The sequence below is a fragment of the Trichosurus vulpecula genome, chromosome 5 (assembly GCF_011100635.1).
Source record: "Trichosurus vulpecula isolate mTriVul1 chromosome 5, mTriVul1.pri, whole genome shotgun sequence".
NCBI lineage: Eukaryota > Metazoa > Chordata > Mammalia > Diprotodontia > Phalangeridae > Trichosurus > Trichosurus vulpecula.
This window is the reverse complement of record NC_050577.1, coordinates 112,841,871-112,862,880: the sequence shown is the minus strand read 5'-3', so window position 1 is coordinate 112,862,880 and position 21,010 is coordinate 112,841,871. Positions and strand designations below refer to the sequence as shown.

General features: G+C 37.0%; 1 protein-coding gene across 1 annotated transcript in view; it reads left to right on the top strand.

Annotated features, from left to right (window-relative positions):
- The first annotated feature begins 5,303 nt into the window (after nt 1-5,303).
- AGBL3 (ATP/GTP binding protein like 3) overlaps nt 5,304-21,010 on the top strand; it is a 159,722-nt gene continuing 144,015 nt past the window's right edge. The window contains 4 exon segments of the mRNA XM_036760621.1: nt 5,304-5,369; nt 6,410-6,470; nt 10,403-10,585; nt 16,310-16,417. Coding sequence (XP_036616516.1) covers nt 5,304-5,369; nt 6,410-6,470; nt 10,403-10,585; nt 16,310-16,417 — 418 coding nt within the window.

The following is a 21,010-nucleotide window of genomic DNA, read 5'->3' as shown; positions in this document are numbered from 1 at the left end:
TATCATATTATCATTTTGCAAGTGCATTCTGTAGTTTGTCCTATAGTTGTGGTAAGACCATCAGTCCCAACAGAGGATAGGAGGAAAGTGGATGGGATGAGGACAGAACATATTTCTCCCCTATCCCATCATATTGGCAAAGTCTGGTTTCTGGTACTGTGGTATTTACTGTATTTAACATCTTTGACTACTATGGTTCTTGATTTATTATACAATTAGAGTTTTCTATTAAATATTATTTTGAAAAGTACATTTACAAGTACTTGTAAAAATTATGTATTTGGACCAAAAAAAAATTTCTGTTTGAATGATGTTAGAAATTATAATGTAAATTACTAGGAAAGTATTATTCCAATTATATTTATAGGCAATTTTCCCAGGAATGCCTTTCTTACATAAAGCAAGGCATAACTACATTCGATAAAATTGCTGCTTTTAATATGGCTTGTTTCAATATGTACTCTCTAATCTATTTCCTTTTCTGAGTTCTAATCCAGAAGAAAGCAGGCTTCTTTAATGAAATACTTTCCTTACAAAACCATCTGTTATATTCCTTGCCTCACGTAATTCAAACTAATTTAGCCACAGAATACTTTAGCATTTGAAATATATTAACAGAATCCATAAATGAAAAGCTATGAGGTCAAGCCCACAGCCCTCTCAGAGTGCATTAGCCAGAGTTCCAACTCAGACAATAATAGACTGGTGTCTTGGTAAAAGAAAACCACAAAGTGAAGGTTGCTGCTGAGGTGGCTCCTCTTCTTCAGTTTTTCCTTTCTAATTTTGGAGAGGCCGAGAACGTGTGTGTGTGTGTGTGTGTGTGTGTGTGTGTGTGTGTGTGTGTGTGTGTGTGTGTGTGTGGTGACTATGTTAGGAGGAAGAGGGTGGACTAGGCCTTCTGTCTCCACCTATACCTTTTGGAGGATGCCAGCTCCTGTCAACAAGTCTTCCTCCCTAAGCCATTCTAGCCTGGAAGAAAGGAAGGAGGTCTGTGGCTTGGCACAGCAATCCTATCCCCAACATTTGTGGCTTCATCAGATGACTTGCGAAAGTTATACAGAGGCAGAGTTTGCCTTTTAAAAAATGAATAAAAATTGACATTGTCTCAAGGAATCTTTATTTATACCACTGCAAAACACAGTCTAGGAAACACTGTTTTAGCTTCCTATTTTAAAAACTTAAAAACAGGAAGAAATGTGAGGGTTGACTTTTTTTTGGAGCAAATTAACTGTGCTCCGAATGTTAATCACAGTGCTATGGTCTTTTTTTTTTTTTTCCTATTCTAAGTCTTGTTACTCCTGCAACACCATACACACCATCTTGTGACCCTGGGCAGGGTCCTTATATGTCTCTGTGTGTTCCCTCATTTTTAAACTGAAGGGGTTAAATTAGGGGACCTTAAATCCTTCAGGTCTATGACAATGAAGCAATTCCTACCCAGTATCCCTACTCACCTAAGGCCATACAATTCAAACTATTTAAATATAAATCTTAAATATTTCTTTTAATGGAAAAGTGTCCAAGACATAGGAAATTCATATATATTTGTGAAATTTCAATTTTTGCATTAATTGACGAAACCTGAGAAAGTTCAAGGAAAACCCATCTCCTCCAACTATGCTTGTGTTGCTGCTCCCCAAAATAACAAAGTGCCCAAAAAAGGTAAAGTTCTCAGGGAAAATGTCAAGGCGGAAAGGACTTGCAGCATCTGTTTTTCAGAAATCCCAAGTAAGGGCAAGATCATTAAAATTCACAGAATTCTTCTTTAGAAACCTTTCTTACTCTAAGGTCTCTGCTAAAATCTTTTTAAACACTTTGAAGTATTATAAACATATTCTAGTTTAACAAATAGACTGTGTAAATAGCATCATTGAGCAGAAAGCGCCTAAAAACGTTATTTAGGGCGTCAGTCACGATTGAGTACCCACTGGACGAGGCTCCCTAACTGCACAATGGTTAATAATAACAGAGATACTAAGTAACAAAGCTGGTATTAAAACCAGACCTTTCAAAGTTATTGTTTCAATTCAATCCAATCTAACCTTCATTTACCGTGTATACATTATCGTGGTACTAGGTGCTAGGATACTAGGATACAAAGATGAAGCTACTGGGTCCCCTCTTTCTCCCCAAAAGGTGCCCCCCGAAAAGCAACAGCCTGTTCAAAATGCTCTGTGGATCCACATCCCCTCAAACCCATAGCCCAGGAGCCCCTAACAACAAACACGCGTTGGATTTGATTACATTCAAAGTGCAAAGGGGGTCGGATGCGTCTCCATCAATCCAATGCGAGCTCCTTGAGGGCAGAGACTGTTTTTGCCTTTCTTAGTCTCCCCAGGGAGACGAAGTGTAATTGTTCGGTGGTTGGTTGATCTGGGTTCAAGTCCTTGCTTTGCCACTTCCTCTGTTCTGTAACTTGGAATATGACACCCCCCGAGTCTGGGCCTCAATTTCCCCATTTGGGAAGGTGGGATTGGATTAGATCGACTTTAGGGGTCCCTTCCTCCGAGCTCTAAGACACCCTTCCAATCTAGGGTAAGAGGCCTAAAACGCCCTAGGTTTGGAGTCTCCCCGCCCCCCCAAGCTCTGCTGAGTCCCTGTGGGACTCGACGGCTCACTTCAAAATCACTTCCTCTCTCTGGGACTCAGTTTCCCCCTCTGTACAAGGGCAAGGCAAACTCTGAATCCTGTGGTCTAGCGTAGCCATCCGCTACTCGCCCCTGCACCCGGGTTCGTTCTAGAACGTACCTCTTAGCCCTCTCCCGACTCTGCTCTGTTCAGCCTCAAAGGTGAGAAGCGACCAGCGCGCGCCGGGGCAGGACGGGGCGGGGCCAGGGGGCGGGGCTAGAGCGAGGCTGGGAAGGGGAGGGTTCCAAAGGGAGGCCGGTTACTGGGGTAACCAGAAGGGTAGTCGCGCGCACCCAGCGGAGCCGCCTCATAGCTCGGGCTCCAGATCCAGGGGCTGGGGTGGGAGCAGAACAGCTACTCCCCAGGGCAGGCCCAAGGGGTTGCTCCCAAAACTGTGGGGGACTGGCAGGTCAAGGCAGCCGGGCAGGGGACTGGGGACCGCCCGTGGAGTGAGACAGCTGCAGAAGAGGCGAGGTGGGAGCTGGGGGAGGAGTGGACGGGGCGAGAGGGGCGGGGCCGGCCTCGAGACCGCCTTCTCGCCTCGAGGCGGCTGGGGGCGGGGAGCCTGGAGGAGGCGAGTTTTCCGGTTCTGCGCAGGCGCGTGCGAGAAGTGAAGAGAGCCAGGAGCTAGCCCGGACGAGGTGCCGGGCTCTGCTGGGTCTGGGGCTTGCAGCTGTGGTCAGCTCCCTGCGGGGGAAGCTCTCCTCTGCCAGTGAAGGTCTTTGCAGCACAGAGGGTGCCCTGGCTCCCGCTGTTTAATATAACCCCCCAAAAGAACCTTGGAGATGAGTCAGTCGTGTATTGTCTGGGGGCTGACTCCCTTAACATCCTCCGTTTTGTGTATTTCTCCTCGGGACCAGTTTCCCTAGTTTATCTAAATGAGGAATATTAATTAAGGATACTAATATCCCTAGTTATTTAAGTTTTGCGAAGTGTTGGGAACTAGAAGGGACCTTAGAGGTCATCGAGGCCAACCCATTCATTTTACAGATGAAGAAACTGAGGCCCAGAGATGTGAATAGACTTGGCAGAAGACCAATGTATATTGCCCTTTTCACTCTGTGCTTCTTTGTATGTTTTGCAAGACCACACAAACCAGCGAAGAGCCGTGGACACAGTAGTCCAGAGATTTCTAGACTTCAGGTGCCTAGAGTAAGGAAGATCTGAGTTCAAATCCCATCCCCACCATTTGCTAGGTGGGTGATTCTGGGCAAGTCATTTCCCCTCTGCCTCAGTTTCCTCAACTGTAAAATGCGAATAATAGTAGCATCTACCTCCCACGGTTATTTTCAGGATCAAATGAGATAATATTTGTCAAGCTCTTAGCACATAACATAGTAGACAATTCATTAACTTTATATATTAATTAACTTTATTAATGCTTGTTTCCTTCCTTCCTTGTCATTCTACCCAAACTAAAGCTTCAGCTCTTGATTACTAACATTTTGTCCAGGCTTTTCTCACTTGTAGTAGAACTTGATCTGCGAATTTCTCAGGCTCCTTGATGAAATTCCTGACTGGTACTAGACCAAGTACTAAAACATAATCACTGATTTCCTGAAGAGGAAAACAAAAGTCACTGAATACCAAATTTGTATTTTGGTAAAGAATGATGCTGCAAAAAAATTTCTTAACGTCCATTGCTCCAATTTCTTAGTGGCTCCAATTTTCTTAATAGCAGATATCCTCTAATAAAACATAAGGAAACTTGGGCTATGGGAAGGAACAGAAGCCTGCAAAGACACTTTGATCATTCTATTTCCACTCTTTTCACAGTTATGGAATGCTAAAACAGGTATGAGATGTAGCTTTCAGAAATGAGTAAGCAATTGATGGTGGTGGGTATCAGAGCATAGCAGAAACTAGAAGAGATGTCAGTGTTGGAACCGCTGAAACATGTTGAGGTATTAGGGGAACCACAGACACAGAACGAATCAAGTAGACTGTGAATCTAAGTGAATCTATGGATCTAAGAAGTTGGAAAACAGCCATGGTGTATTTCCTTCTAACATTAAAATGTCAGAAAATGGAATGAAGCTGTAAGACAGCCGTGAGAATCTTTGGAAAATTTTTATATCTCAAGATTGTATTTCTTGACTATCCTGACAAATACTGTAAAACTTTGACCAACCCCAATACTTAGGGAAAGAATAGACTTTTGATGAATGGGTTTTCTGATTGATTAAAATATATTATATTCATATATCTATATTTTATATTAATATAAATGTATTTATTATTTGATGATTCTGTATGTTGCAGTGGTTTTGAACATGTTCTTGTTGCAAAGTACTATAAAGATAAGGTGTGAGAGATTGGGAAGGACTCAGGACTTTATGAAGGAAATTGCTTTTCTGATAAATCTCTGATATGAGCTTATTTTGTTGCTCCTTTCCCTCACGCAGTTCTCCCCAGTTGAAGAGGATTTCAGTTAATTGAGTTCTGAGTTAATTGCATATTTCAGTTATTTGAGTTCTGATTAAGTGGGTACTCAGTTTTCATTATTTAAGCATATTTAAAGGCACCCAAATAAGAATGTCCTGTTTACAATTTATATTATTTAGCATTTATTGTAATAAACACTTCTAGAGCCACAAAATAATTCCTTAGAAATTGTTTTACAGTTTGCCTATATGCAAAAAAAAGAAAATTTCAGGCTTGCACATTGGGAAAAAATGCCAGAAGAGTCAGACAAAGATGAACAGCTCACAGACCGAACAACCAGTGATGAAGATGAGTTGGTATGTTTTCTTTTATGCTACTTGATTTTTGTAAAGCTGCCTAACATAGCCTGCAAATTCTGAACTTAGTTGGTTTTATGAGTACTCTAGGATTCTTTATATGAAGCAGTGTATGTCATAAATATTAAAGTAATTTAATATTTAAATGGTTAAAGAATGCCATATGTTGAAAATGATACATTCCAACCACATGGAATTTGCCCTAGCTAAAAAAAAAAAAATTTTAAATGAATCTGTGATCTCATCAATGTGGATTTTCCCTCCAGTAAAATAGATCTTAATTTGTCTATGCCTAACTATCCTGTGTTCTTCTTGAGCTCTTGACTGTATCTTCCCGTAAGTTCATCACAGGCCTCCCCTTCCCAATAATCTCAAGTGACCTGAATGAATGATATTATCTTGATGCAGTACTTTATCTAAGAAATTATAATTCTTCATTAAGATGTGGATGTGAAATTATGATTCATATTTCAAAGTAATTCATATCCATTTAATTTTGCACATAAAGTTTTCATCTTACATAACATCATAATAGGTTTGCTGTGCCTTTGAGATCATAGAGGACAAGGACTTAAATGGGGAAAGTAAAGAAACAAAAACATGGCTTTCTTTTCTAGTTATTTTATACAGTTAAATGCATCTATTTTGCATTTCTAAGTGATGTATTGGACTCCATTAAATTAGAAATGATCATGTAAATTGTGATTCTAAAGTAAACATAGAAAAATGTAAAATCTTTGTTTCCTTTGCAACTGTCATTCTTCTTCCTAATTTTGACCTTGTAATATATTTTGCCATGATTCCACCAACTTCTTTAAACTTTAGTCTGTGGATTATATATAGTCTTGGCAATACATCAGACTCAAAGAACTCAATACTGACAGAATGCTGTGTTCAAGGTGATTCAAATTCAGCTGCACTGCAGCCACTAGCACCTCAGTCAGTTCTTTAATTTCCACCTAGAAACTACTATAGTAGAACTGGTCATATTTTTAGGCTTTTGGCTTTGTTTACATTTTAAAATAAATCTCTTGTTTTAGGATAATGATACCTTTATGAAATTTGTAAGCGAAGATCTCCATCGGTGTGCACTGTTTACAGGTTTGAGCTCACTAATTCACTCTTGATTCTCTTTATGATGACACTCTAAATTGGCTAGAAGGTAGGAAGTCCTAGAGCAGTCATAGCAGTAGAGCAAGTGGGGAGAGTAAAATCCAAAATGGGTGGGAAGGGAAAGAGAAATTTGAGATTCTTCTCATTATGGCCTTATTACCTTGTTATAGTGGAATTGTGGATTCAGAGTCAGTTAAGAGGATCTTCGTTCAAATCTTAGCTCTTTTTCTTTAGAATTAGGTCTGTGTGACCTTGGGCAAGTCAAACATCTCTGGGCATTATTAGTTACCTCGTTTAAAATGGAGAGAGATTGTAACAGGTAATACCTGAGGAACCTTCCAGCTCTAAATCCCCTAATTCTATTAACATGATAAAAAAAAAGAATATTTTAGCGTATAGGTGTACCTTGTTTTAAGTAAACCTTGACATATGGAAATCTAAATTAAAAAGAAAATGAGCTGATTGTTTTCTTTTTAAAATAAACTGTTCCTATATGGGTTGTTCCATTTAACTTACAAGCTACCAGTTACACACATCTTTGTGGAAGTACATAATAATAGTAGCTCACATTTATGTAGGTTTTCTAATACAGTGCTGCTTATGATTAATCGTCTGGTTTTGTCTATAATATTTTGCAAATTGTCATGTCTCTCCACTTGGCAGAAACATTAAATTTTGCTGTCTGAGGCTATTCCTAGACTTTTTTGGCTAATGACATATGCCTGGTATAGTAGCTTTTATATTCTAAAGTTTCCTAAGAAATAAAGAATGCTCCTAAAAGCCTTAGTGCAGTTTTAAGATATTAAAGCTTTTAATACACTAATAACCAGAGCAAAAGTAAATGTCTTTACTTTTATCTATATTCCATTTTTTAGTGTCAACGGATTTTTTTTTTATTCAGAATAGATCAGGGAACTACTATGGTCTAATTTAGTGTTGATTTGAACTTTGCTCTAATCAATGACCTCATACACATGATTCTGAAATGACTCCTACCCACATTAGTAACAGATCTTTTAAGATGTTCTTGCCACATTCATTGCCTTTCATTTATCTTCTTTAAGAGAATATGTTCAGGCATGAGGCTTCTAAATAATTTACAAGCCTTTGGCCTTTTTCATTTAATAATCTCAAATGACATTTCACAACACATTTTTTTCCACCATCTTCCCCTGTCCTCACCTTTACTTTGAAGTCACTAAGGTATCTGTTGACTTGATTTGGAAGACTTTATCAAATTCTTTGTCGGTGTCTAAACCAGATGTTGGTGTATAAGCTGTAGTTATCTTCATGGTGGTCTGTTTGCCAGCCTTTATGAGCACTCAAGGTGAAAGGAGCAAGTGTTTTGAAAAATATTCATGACATCATAGATCTGTAACTAGAAGGTACCTCAGTCCATTCTGAGGTTCTGGACCATCTAGCCCAACACCTTCATTTTACAATTGAGGAAAGTAAGGCCCAGGGAGATTAACTGACTTTCCAAGGTAACTCAGGTAGTAAACATCAGACACAGAATTTAAACCCTGGTCCTCTGAGTACATAATCAGTGATCTTTCACACAGTTGTTTCTCCTTGTCTTTGAAAGCTCTATTAAACCAATACTGCCAAAATGTTCACTTCTCCAAGAGAATCCATGAGACATACTTCCACTTAGCTGAAACTTCTTTGTGTCTCCTCTGGTTTTGTTTTTGAAAATATCAGTGAGGCATATTTCAGTTTCTCCAATAGTGTATCAATTTAGTCACTGACCAAAGATCTCATAGTAAGTACAACAGTTAAATTAATGTCCATAAATTTTCTGAAACTTCTAATTCACTCTGCATTTGTATCTCTTATAGGGATTAGAGAATTAATCACCAAGTAGTTAACCTATTGATGATTATCCCCTCCGTATTCACCTGAGCTGGCCCTTAGATAGCAGATGCAGTCTTTCATGGGGACCACAATTGAAGTCTTTTCATCTTGATAGAACCTACTAGAGCATGCACTTTGTTGACAAAACCACTGAAAAACCTTGGTTACCTCCATACCACAATTAAGGTTTTTGTGGAGGGGAAAAGTGAAGCTACAGAAAGATTGGCCCAAAAGCCAACTAAGTCAGATCATCCTATGAACATTTATGTTATGTAAAATGGAACACACAGTGATCTATTTTAATCGCCATTGAAAGTGGAGTCACTATATTTAAACTACAATCTTAACATATACAATATGAAATGTGTGAAAAAAGCACTTAAAGAAAATTAAATTGAGAAGAACTGTTGGATATGTCCAAACACAAATGAAATATGCATTGGAGATGACAAAATTTAAAGGTACATAGGGATCCAGTGTCAAAGTATCTCGAAGAAGGGAAGATTATGTTATTGTAATGGTATAGACAAGAGCTTCTGAACCAAGGTGGTGGCTATGTGACTGGAGAAGAGAATTGCAAGAGATGTTGCAGAGGAGAAACAGCAAAACTCAGGAACTAGATATGAGGGGTGAACGAGGGGAATGAATTCAGGATGGCTCCAAGGTTACATATCTAGATGGCCTCAGCAGAAATGGGGACCTCAGCAGAAATGTAGGGATTAGGGATAGATAATTAGTTACATTTTAGACATTCTAAGACAGAGAATTTGTTGAGACATCCAGATGGGAATATCCAAGAAATGATTGGAGGTATCTGGAGTTGTGAAGAAGATCAGGGCTCTATATCAAGATTTGGGAGTCATCTGTGTTAAGTTAATTAAATACATGGGAACTGATGAGTTCACAGTTACCCTGAGATCCTAACAGTAATTATTTGTAGCAATGTGGCCATCCCCTATGGGAACTACCCACCTCCCCACCATCTGCCAATATGTGAGTGTAGGTTGAGGTGATCAAGTCAAGCAAGAAATAGAAGAGAGAAGGGAAATCTCTGGCCCATGTTATAAATCTCCCCATGCATCTCTGAATTGTTGATGTTCAGCCTTTCTCCATAATGTAGTAATATCACATTAAATTAATGTACCATAATTTATTCAGCCATTCCATGAGGAAAAAGGAAAAGCAATCTATAGTTAAGCTCCTTACACTTCTGTTCCATTATCAAATGGTGTTTACAAGCTTCTCATTTCTCCTTGATTCCAATATCCTCATTATATAACAAACTAATTCAAATTTTGAAGCTACAGCAAAAACAAAAGAACACACAAAAAGATCTACAGGGCTGTGAGGAAGAAAAAGGAAGAGTTATATACCTGATTTCTTTTCACTTGCAAATTCACTATGGAAAAGCAGTTCATCAGTTCATTTTCATTTTTATAGTAATGAATAATAGTTCACATTCATATAAGCATTAAAGTTTGCAAAGCACTTTATGTACAATATCTCCTGAGTCTTAAAATAACCCTCCAAGAAAAGTATAAACCTTCCGCCCTGCCCCTCCCCTGGCCCCCATTTTACAGATGAGGAAACAGGCTGACAGAGGTTACATGACTTGCCCAGGGTCTCCTAGCTAATAAGGGTATGTATAAGGTGGTCTTAAGTCAAGGTCTTCTTGACTCTGAATCCAGCACTCTATCCATAACACTTTACTGACTCTTTTGGAACATCCTGACTAAGAATGTAATTTCTAGTAATATATTTATTTATTTTACCATAATTCCATTATACCATAACTGGGATGCCTCATAGAGTTGGTAATAAAATAATTTTTTTTCTATATTAAGTTTGCTTAAAATTAGGTACATCTGTTTACCAAAAAAGTAATACTTGTAAATAAAAGTCATTATGCAAATGCCAAATAATTGTTAATAATTTTGGTAGAGGAAAAAAATTGTTTAATGAATTCAAATGATGAAGAAACAAAGGAAACTTAAAACATGAACACTTTTGTGATTTTGTGTTTTTTGCCCCCAGTCAGCCCTTTGCTTGCATTTGCCTTCCAACAGATGCTACTGGTGACCAGTGTTTACCTCGGACTACACAGATTTTGTTGGAATATCAGCTAGGGAGATGGGTCCCACGTCTTCGTGAGCCCCGAGACCTATATGGTGTCTCTTCATCTGGTCCGCTGAGTCAAACACGATGGCCATGTCACTGTGAAGTAGTTGAAGAGAAAATCCTGCACGTTGGTATGTCCTTATCAGCTGCACTTAGGGTATAGAATATAGCAAACTTACTTTGCCAATCTAAGGAGATTGATGACCAGAAAAGAGATTGGGATGCTTCAGCCACCTCTGGATGTAGGACTTAAAATGTGTAAGAAATTTGGTAATGCTGCATATTTGCGACCATCAGTACTGTGTTCTCTATTAGCCAGACCAATACTCCATAACTCCACACCCCCATGCTCCACTGCACACTCAGCCATAGTATTTGGGTACTACATAGTTCCGCTCTGATTCAGCCAACAGCCAATAAATTGGCCTCTGAGACAGGTGCAGAGGTGTGATAAGAACTTTTAGAGCTTTGACTAACAATCTCGGGTACTTACTTAACCTCTCTACTTAAGGGTTTCTCTTTTTACATTCTTTCCCCTCCTTCTCTGTTATTCTCTTGACATTAATGTTTGTGTCCCAAGATAAATGCTTTTCTTACCAGCCCAGTCAGTAATACTATAGAACTTTGGAAAGTGGTAATTCAATCAATCACAACTTTCCCTCTTCTTACCATATATAAAGGCTAATCTGTCCAATGCTAACACTTAAAGGGCAGTGCCGTACAAAGCATCACGGGATATATGGTCTTACACTTTGTGAGTGACAGCTGATTTTCCTGGTGCTCACAGTTCCCCAGCTAAAGAAGTAGGTTCATACCAAAAGAAAAACAATTGAACTTATTGCAGGAATTACGTTCGTGCAAATGGATACTTCTAAAGGGCTGTCAAATAGTATTTCTTAAGTGGGTTGAATATCTCATACTCTTGCTTCATGCACAACTCAATTTAACAAACTGTTTTTACGTGATAATTTTTGTATATTTGAAAGGAATAGCAAGTTATGCATAGTAGATTTGCAGTTTCATGTACAATCATCTTTTTTAATTGTACTATATTATAGAAATGCTCTATTCCATGAATTAAAAATAAAACAAAAAATTTAATATATATTTTCCCCAATTACATGTTAAAACAAATTTTAAATATGTTTATAAAATTTGTACTTCCAAATTCTATCCCTCCCTCCCCTTACCCCCCTTCAGATGGTAAGCAATCAGATATAGGTTATACATTATTCAGTCATATAAAATATTTCCATATTAGTCATTTTATACAAGAAAGCTCAAGTAAAAGAAAAAGAAAGTGAAAAATAGAGTGATTCAGTCTGTATTTAAACAATAGCAGTTCTTTCTCTGGAGGTAGATATTGTGCTTCATCATTAGTCCTTTGGGATTGTCTTGGATCATGTATTGCTGAGAATAGCTAAGTCATTCACAGTTCTTCATCAAACAATATTGCTGTTACTGTGTACAATGTTCTGATTTTGTTCACTTCACTGCATCAGCCCATGTAAGTCTAGGTTTTTCTGAAATCATCCTACTTGTCATCTTATAGCACAATAATATTCCATCACAATCATATACCACAAGTTGTTTAGCCATTCCCCAATTGATAGGCATCCCCTCAATGTCCAATTCTTAGACACCACAAAAAGACCTGCTATAAATATTTTTTGTACAAATAAGTTCTTTTCTCTTTTTTTTATATCTTTGAGATATAGACCTAAAGTGGTGCTAGATCAAAAGATATGCACAGTTTTATAGCCCTTTGGGCATAGTTCCAAATTGCTCTCCATAATAGTTGGATCAGTTCACAGCTCCACCAACAGTGTATTAGTGTCCCAGTTTTCCCACATCCCCTCCAACATCCATCGTTTTCTGTTTTTGGTCATATTAGTCAATCTGATAGGTGTGATGTGGTACCTCAGGGTTGTTTTCATTTTAATTTCTCTAATCAATAGTGATTTAGAGCATTTTTGTATGATTATAAATAGTTTTGATTTCTTTATATCAAAACTGCCTCTTCATATCCTTTGATCATTTATCAATTGGGGAGTGACTTGTATTTTTATAAATTTGACTCAATGAGGAGATCAGAAATACTTGTTTAAGCAAGTTTAAGGAAAGCAGTTTTCTGGTTTCCTTTTAATTTTGATTACATTGGTTTTATTTGCGCAAAAACTTTTTAATTGTATATAATCAAAATTATCTATTTTACATTTTTAATGCTGTCTCTCTCTATTCTTTTGGTCCTAAATTCTTTCCTTATCCATAGAGCTGACAATTAAACTATTCCATGTTCTCCTAATTTGCTTATGGTATATCACTCTTTATGTGTAAACCATGCACCCATTTTGGCCTTATTTTGGCATATGGTATGAGATGTTGGTCTATACCTAGTTTCTGCCATACCTGGAGGTAATTGGTAGCCACTGGAATTTATTGAGTAAGGGGGTGGGGGGAAGGGAGGCATATTTACATGATCAGACTTGTATTTTAGGAAAATAACTTTAGTGGTTATAGACTTAATCATCGCAAAAACAAATATTTAAATCCACAAAGAAGAATAAAAAAGATTACATATGTAATCATAATCATATGTTATAAAAATAGAGTATTGGGTTTATATATTAAATTAATAAAACTAAATTTAAATGTCAAATTAATAAATTAATTTAAATATTAAATGTTAAAATATGTTTACAAAATTGTTCTGTCCTTTACCATGTACCTTTCTGGTTTTTTAAAATTTAGTTATTTTGTTCCAAATGTCAAATAAGATGACATTTCCTTATATGAATTAGAACATAAAGATTGAACATAAAACAGTGAATTTCTATTACGTGTAGTTTGATTTTTCATTTAAGTATAAAATAAATTCAAACGCAACTTTCAATCCTGTCCTGCTTATCGGTGTTTCTTTCTAGACTTCAGTCAGTTCTTTTCTCAGCATTTAAATATTTCAATGACTTTATTTCTTTTTCTTTTTATAATCTTATCAGTATTCTGCCCCTCTTCCCCCAACTACTGCCCTACAATTGAAGAAAAAAGAAAAACAAAACACTCATAATAAGTATGGATTAGTCAAGCAAAACAAATTCCTACATTGGTTGTGTACAAATATGTGTGCCTGATTCTGCATCTTGAGTCCACCCCCTCTCTTTCAGGGGGTAAATAGAATGTTTCATCATTGGCCGGCTGGAATTTTATTGTTCAGGATTCTTAATTCTTTCAAAGTTGTTTTTCTTCACAAACATTCTTATTGTATAAATTGTTCTCTGAGTTCTGCTCACTTTAATATGCATCAGTTGATACAAGTCTTCCCAGATTTCTCTGAAACCAAACCCTTCCATTGTTATAGCACGATATCTTGTTACATTCATATACAATAATTTGTCATTCCTTAATTGATAGGCATTGCTTTACTTTGTTTCTAGTTCTTTGCTAGAACTAAAAGAACTACTGTGAATACAGTACAGTTGTAATCTGGATCCTATTTCTCTTTGATCTTTTTGGTGTATTATTTTAGTAGTAGTATCAGCGAGTCAAAAGGCATGAGCACTTTAGTGACTTTTGGAATGTCACTATCCGTTACTTTCCAAAATGGTGAGATGAGTTATTAGTTGCACCAACAGTGCATTAGTATGTCTGTTTTTCCTTTGTCATTTTCCCTTTTTTTTAATCTTTGCCTATCTGATGGATATGAGATAGCACCTCAAAGTTTTTAAATATTTATTTCTCTTATTAGTAATTTGGGGCATTTTTCATGTGGCTGCTACTAGCTGGGATTTATTCCTTTGAGGACTACATGTTCATGTCCTTTGACCGTTTAGCTATTGCAGAATATCTCTTGTTTTTATATATAACATGTCCCAAAAGTCTTAGTACAGTTTTAAGTTACTGGAGCTTAAAACTCAGTATTTGAATAAATGTCTTGTGTATCTTATAAAGTGGACCTTTATCAGAGGAATTGCTGCAAAGATTTTTTTCCTAGATAACTCTTTCCCTTTTAATTTCAACTGCCTTGATTTTATTTGGCAAAACCTTTTAAAAATTTATATATTCAACGTTGTTCATTTTGTCTTCTATGATCTTCCCTCTCCCATCATGAACTCTTCTCTCTCCGTAGTTATGAAAGATTCTTTCCTTTCTCCTCTAACTTGTTTACAATGTGATTTTTTTATATTTAGTCGTATCTATTGGACTTTGTCTTGCTAAATAATCTGAGGCATTGGTCTAAACCTACTTTCTCCCTGACTACTCTTCCAGTTTTTGCAGCAGTTTCTCACTGTCCCTTTCTCCCCACTTCTGCCTTCCAAATATTGAGTCCTTAGCCCCATAGCTGGGATCTTTGGGTTTATTGAACATTATGCTATGGTACTTGTTAACTTCTGTATTGTGTACCTAATCTGTTCCACTAGTTGACTTTTCTATTTTTAAAGTATCAAATAGTTTTGATGATTTCTGCTTTGTAGTATAGTCTTATATCTAGTGTTTGATATGCAGTGCTTAGCACAGTGCCTCGAATATAGTAGACAAGTCTTTATTGATAATTGATTTATTGGTGTTATTAAGCCCCCTTATTAAAAAGGGAAAGACTGTGTGCAAGGAGACCAATTAGGAGGCTGTAGTACTGGTCCAGTTGAGAAGTGAAGAGGCCCGAGTTAGGGTGGTTGAAGTGTGAATAGAGAGAAGATGGATGCAAGAAATATAAAATTACTTTGTATTTATTTTGTACAAATTTTATATTGATAATTGTGTGCATACTGTCTTCCCTGGTACAATTCAAGTTCCATGAAAATTTTGTCCTAAGATCCTTCCATTTCTTATGAGCTGACTCACAGCTATAGGATTCTAATTATCCTCTCTCTGACTTCTTTGAAGTCTAAAGTACACATCATTATGTGCTAGTGTTCCCTTTCTTATCTATCGCTTACTCTTAAGACAGCATGGTCACTATCTTCCTCTGACTCAAAGCCATTGATCCTTCCACTGCTTCTCTTGTCAGGCCTAAGTAGCTGTACTTCTTATCATTTCTTCTACCTTCTGAAGTATATATGAAATTTCCAGCCAACTATTTCAAGAATTTATCAGTTACTCTGCTTTTAACAGAAAGAACCTCCAGCAGATATCAAAATAGTTGAAGTTCCCTATCACAGCTATGTCCTGTTTCTGTACCAGCTTTGTGATCTAAGCCCTGTTAGCCAAGTAGAACAAGTCTAATTTCTCTCCCATATGACCACAGTGCAGATATTTGAAGATTCTCTTCCTCCAAAATTATTTTCTTCTCCAGGTCAAATATTCCCAGTTCCTTAAACCCGTTCCCCTCTGACCCCTTTTCAAGACTCCTCAGAATCCTGATTCTTTTCTCCTGGCTTTGCTTTAATTTGTCAGTGTTTCTTCTAAAATGTGGCTCCCCAAACAGAATACATATTTCAGATTTAGTCTAATCAGAGCAGAATTTATCAGTGCTCTTACCTCCTTCACTCTGGCCTCTATATTTGCATAAGCCTAAGGTCACGTCATCCCACCACACTCTCCTCCCCCTTACTGAGACGTAAAGGAGTTCTGATCTGTATTGGGTGAGAGAAGACCCAAATGATGAAATCATAGATCCTTGAAGGACTGAATTAAGGTCAGATGCGATACTTTGGCCATCATATCATTTAGCTGACTCACATAGAACTTGCAGTCTAGTAAAAGTCATAGGTTTTTTTCCACATGAACTTAGCTTTGATATCTTCCCCACATACACATAGCATCTTTTAACTTTGCAGTTTATTTTTAAACCCAATATCCAAACTTAAACATATCTCTAATCATCTAGTTAAACTCTAGAAATATATCTTCTTTTGCAGATTGTGCTCCTCCGTATCCTGAGCCATTGTATGTCTCAACAGGTGATGAATGGGAACCCCATTATCCAGACTGTACTCAAGGCACTGTGGTTTATCTTGGTAATGATGGTAGGTATGTACTCAGAAGTATATTGTGCAGTAACTTGGATAGCTGAGTTAATCTCGTCTTTTATTTTGCTATTCATACCTGCAGTTACAAAAACTAGTTACTAGGCTTGCCCCCAGTATGGGATTCAATTATGTGTTCATCCAGGTATTTATAGAACGCAAATTACAAAAGTAGAATTATGCCTTACTTTATGCAAAAATCATTCATAGAGTCATAAACTTGTAGCATTAGCCCTGGCTTTAGAGATTTTCAAGACCATGGGTGGGGAACCTGCAGCTTCAAGGCCACATGTGGCCCTCTAGGTCCTCAAGTGCTGCCCTTTGACTGAATCTGAACTTCATGGAACAAATCTCCTTAGTAAAAGGATTTGTTGTGTAAAACTTGGACTCGAAAGACTGCACCCAAGGACCTAGAGGGCCACAGGTTCCCAACCCCTGTTCTAATCCAATGCTTTCATTTTACAAATGAGGAAAAGGAGGCTTAGAAAGATGAGTTATAACTTTATAGCACTTTATAAAGTTATAACTTTATAGCACTTGAAAAAATAGCACTATTATTATACTTGGAAATTATCTAAAACAAATTTTGTTTTCCTATAAACCTACATAAACTTGCAGAGATCTGCTCAATTAAGTTTAATTTACTACCACTGTAGTCCATCCTGCTATTGCCCCTTTTCTTTCTACCTGTTTTTTCAACTGTTTTTCATTGGTTCTCATGACCATCAGATGTTTTTCTTGGGCTGCCACGCTTTGAGTAGAATTAATACAGTAACTTATAAATAATTTCTGTGGTGTTTCTAGAATCATAGAATTAGAGTTGGAATAAACCTTAGAGGTCATCTAGCCTGACCCCTACGCAAAGCATGAATCCTGTCTATAGCATTCCCAATAAGTAGTCTTTCAACCTTTTGTCACAGTTTGCCAGTGAAGGGAACTCACAGCCATCTAAGGTAATCTATTTAATTTTTTAAACTGTACTAATTATCAGAAAACTTTTCTTTGTGTTAAGCCGAAGTCTCTTTACCATTAGTTATGCCCATTGGTTATACTTCTGACATTTGAGGCCAAGTAGGGTATATCTAATCACATTTTCATATATTTGAAGATATTTATCTTCATTATATAAGGAAACATGATATATGAAGACATTTTTCAATCATGTCTTCCCTTTGAACTCAGATTTTCTGACTGAGAGTCATGAAATCTTGACAGCCTATATCATAGGCTCTCATGCTCCTTAACCATGGAAATATGGAGATCCCAAATTGTTTAACTACCAGAGCTTTAACAGTTTACAATACTCTTATAATAGATGCCTTCCAATAAGTAGTTTACTAATAATCTTTTATACCTATAGTACAAATTAATTTTATTCAAAGTGCAGAAAACTCAGAGTAATAATTGAATAGAGAAGTGAGTGAAGAATAACTGATAGCTAAGGTGAGAATAATGGAGGCACTAGCTAGCAATAGAACCTAATAGAGACTAATACATTGGAACAAAGAGCAAGGGAAGAGAAGTTCTCAAATGGTGGTAGGAAAGTCTTTTGTAGAATAAAATCCCTGTTGTGCAAAAAGAATCACAGGTATAAACTATTCCATTCTTAAAATCCTATCTCTTATATTAGGATATCATAAGCAGGACTTAACTGTATTTAGATTCTATAATGTGGGTCATTACATTGAGGATCTGGAACCACAGATGCAAACACTAAAAGATCCAAAAATCACTCAATAAATTAATGGCAGGGCCAGCATTTTAAGTCTGTCTCTTTGTGTATGTGAAAGTGTGTCTCTCTTTCCCTCTCATATCTATAATCAAAACACCTTATAAACTTCGGAAGCGTCTCAAATCAAACTTTAATATTTACAATTCAAAAAGAATATAAGTGGACTCAAAACTTTTATGTTAGCTTCTAGTTAAGAAACTATATTTATATGTACCTTACAAATAGAAAATAAAATACATACAAGTGGAAAATGTACAGAATTATACAAATAAACTCTTACACAGTAGAATGGGACATCATAGTTTGTGTATTAACTATGACCAATAGATTTCTGGATAGTGAAGAATAATTAAGCCAGTTAATGACTCTTCATTTCACTTCTTAAAGAATAAGATATTTCCTCTGAAAACTGATAATAATTGCCATTTCCACTAAGTACCTATTCTTTATGATTAGCATTCAGTCCAGGGTCAGTGTCTCCTCTAACATCCTTATAGTTTAATCCCTTCTGACGATAAAAGGACTTTACGGATGCTTGGGAAAAATTACTTGTCAAAGATTGTCGAATTCTTACCCAAATGAGTTCCTCCCCTTCATAGTGGCTAGTGTATTGTAATATCTGAGGAAATCTTTCCCAAACTGTGTTTTATAGACAAGAACGAAGCAGTCCCAGGTGCTTACTGGGGAAAAATTAGTGTAATAGTATACAAGTATACTTACAAACGCATATGTCTGCACTAATTTCTAACCACCAAGTGCTACTCTGGCTACATACAGCCATATCTGAGAAAGACATGCAAACTTTGATATGCTGGAATCTGCTGCCTCCTTGTGGTTCCAATACCTATTTAAGTCAAAACTGCCATCAGGTCCCTATGTCTTGTTTATCCAGACCTAGGGACAGAGCTGGCTAGAGGCTGACAAGACTGGCTTCTAGTTCCATAAACTTTAGCAGGAAAAGGGATTCTTCTAGATGGGGCTGTTTCCAGCATCCTTCATTAATGTCTAAAATTAGAAGGGAGAGACAGAGTCAGGAACCCCAGGTTCCCCAGAGTTCTTATTTTTTGCCCATTTCTCATGAGTCTTTGTGCTCTATCAAAACTCCTTTTTGCTCCTGCCCTCAAGGAGCTCACATTCTAACAAGGGGAATATTGTACAAATAACTATGCATACAGAAGATGTATACAGTGTAAATGGAAAGTAATCTCAGAGGAAAAACATTAGCAATATAGATGGGGGTGAGGACCAAGAAAGGTCTCCTGTGGAAGGTGGGATTTGAGCTGAGTCTTTAACGAAACTACAGAAACTTGGCATAGGGGTGAGGAGGAAGAATATTCCAAGCATAAGAAACAACCGTTGCAAATGCAGAGAGGCAGGAAATGGAGTTGTCCTATTAGAATAACAGCAAGTAAGCAAGTAGGCCAATGTAGCTGGGAGTGGAGTATAAGACTAGAAAGGTAAATTGGGGTCAAATTATAAAAGGTTTTAAAAGCTAAAGAGAGGATTTTATGTGTGATCCTGGGCGTAACAGGGAGTCATTGTTATCGAGAAGGATGATAGCATGACTAGACTTACATTTTATGAAGATCACTTTGGCAGCTGAGTGGAGGTTGAATGGGGACTTGAAGTCAACCAGAAGACCTTTGTAGTATATAAGCAATATGTGGTGAGGGCCTTAATTAGGGTAATAGCTGTGTGAGTAGAGAAAAGGGCATGTGTATGAGACATATTGTAAAGATAGAAATGACAAGATTTGCCAGCAGATTGGATATGTGAGGTGAGTGAGCTGAGATACAGAGGTCATATAGTCTTTAGCCTTGAACAAATTTGTGATTTACATAGGGCTTTATTTTTAAAGTTTCCCAATCCTAGTTAATTTAAGCAAAAGATATTTAACTAATTCTTTATCTTATTTAATATTTTATTTTTCCCAATTACATGTAAAAACAATTTTAACATTCTTTATTTTTCAAATTTTGAGTTCCAAATTCTCTCCCTTTCCCCCCCCCCATTGAGAAGGGAAACAATTTGACATGTTATACATGTATAGTCATGCAAAACATATTTCCATGTAAGTCATTCTGTGAAAGAAAATACAGACAAAAAAACCAAGAAAAATGAAGAAAGTAGAGAAAAAGATCTGCATTTAGGCTCTATCAGTTTTTTCTCTGGAGATGGACAGCATGTTTCATCATAAGTCCTACAGAATTGTCTTGGGTCATTGTGTTGCTGAGAATAGCTAAGTTATTCATAGTGGATCATCATATAATATTGCCGTTATTGTGTACAATGTCCTTCTGGTTCTGCTCATTTGACTTTGCATCAGTTCATGTAAGTCTTTCCATATTTTTCTGAGAGCATCCTGCTCATCATTTCTGAAAGCACAATAGTATTACATCACAATCATATACAACAACTTGTATCCCCAATCGATGGACATTCCCTTAATTTCCAGTTGTTTGCCACCACTAAAAGAGCTGCTATAAATATTTTTGTACATGTAGGTCCTTTTCTTTTTGTTTGTTATCTCTTTCAGATACAGACCTAGTAGTGGTATTGCTTGATAAAAGGGTATGAAAGGTTTCTGTAGCCCTTTGGGCATAGTTCCAAATTGCTCTCCTATTTAAATTTTCAATGAGTCATTTAGTTAGAATGAAATGTTGCTTGGCCATAGTAGGGAGTAAGCTTCTTGAGAGCAGGGAGTATTTTTAAAAGGTTTTGTCTTTGTATTCCAAGCTCCTACCTAGCACAAGGCTTTGCACTTAGTAGGTACTTAGTAGGTGCTGGTTGAATTTAATTACGTTACTTCTTTTAAAAATTACTCTGAAAGTTCATAAAAGAGGTTCAGAAGTTCACGGGGC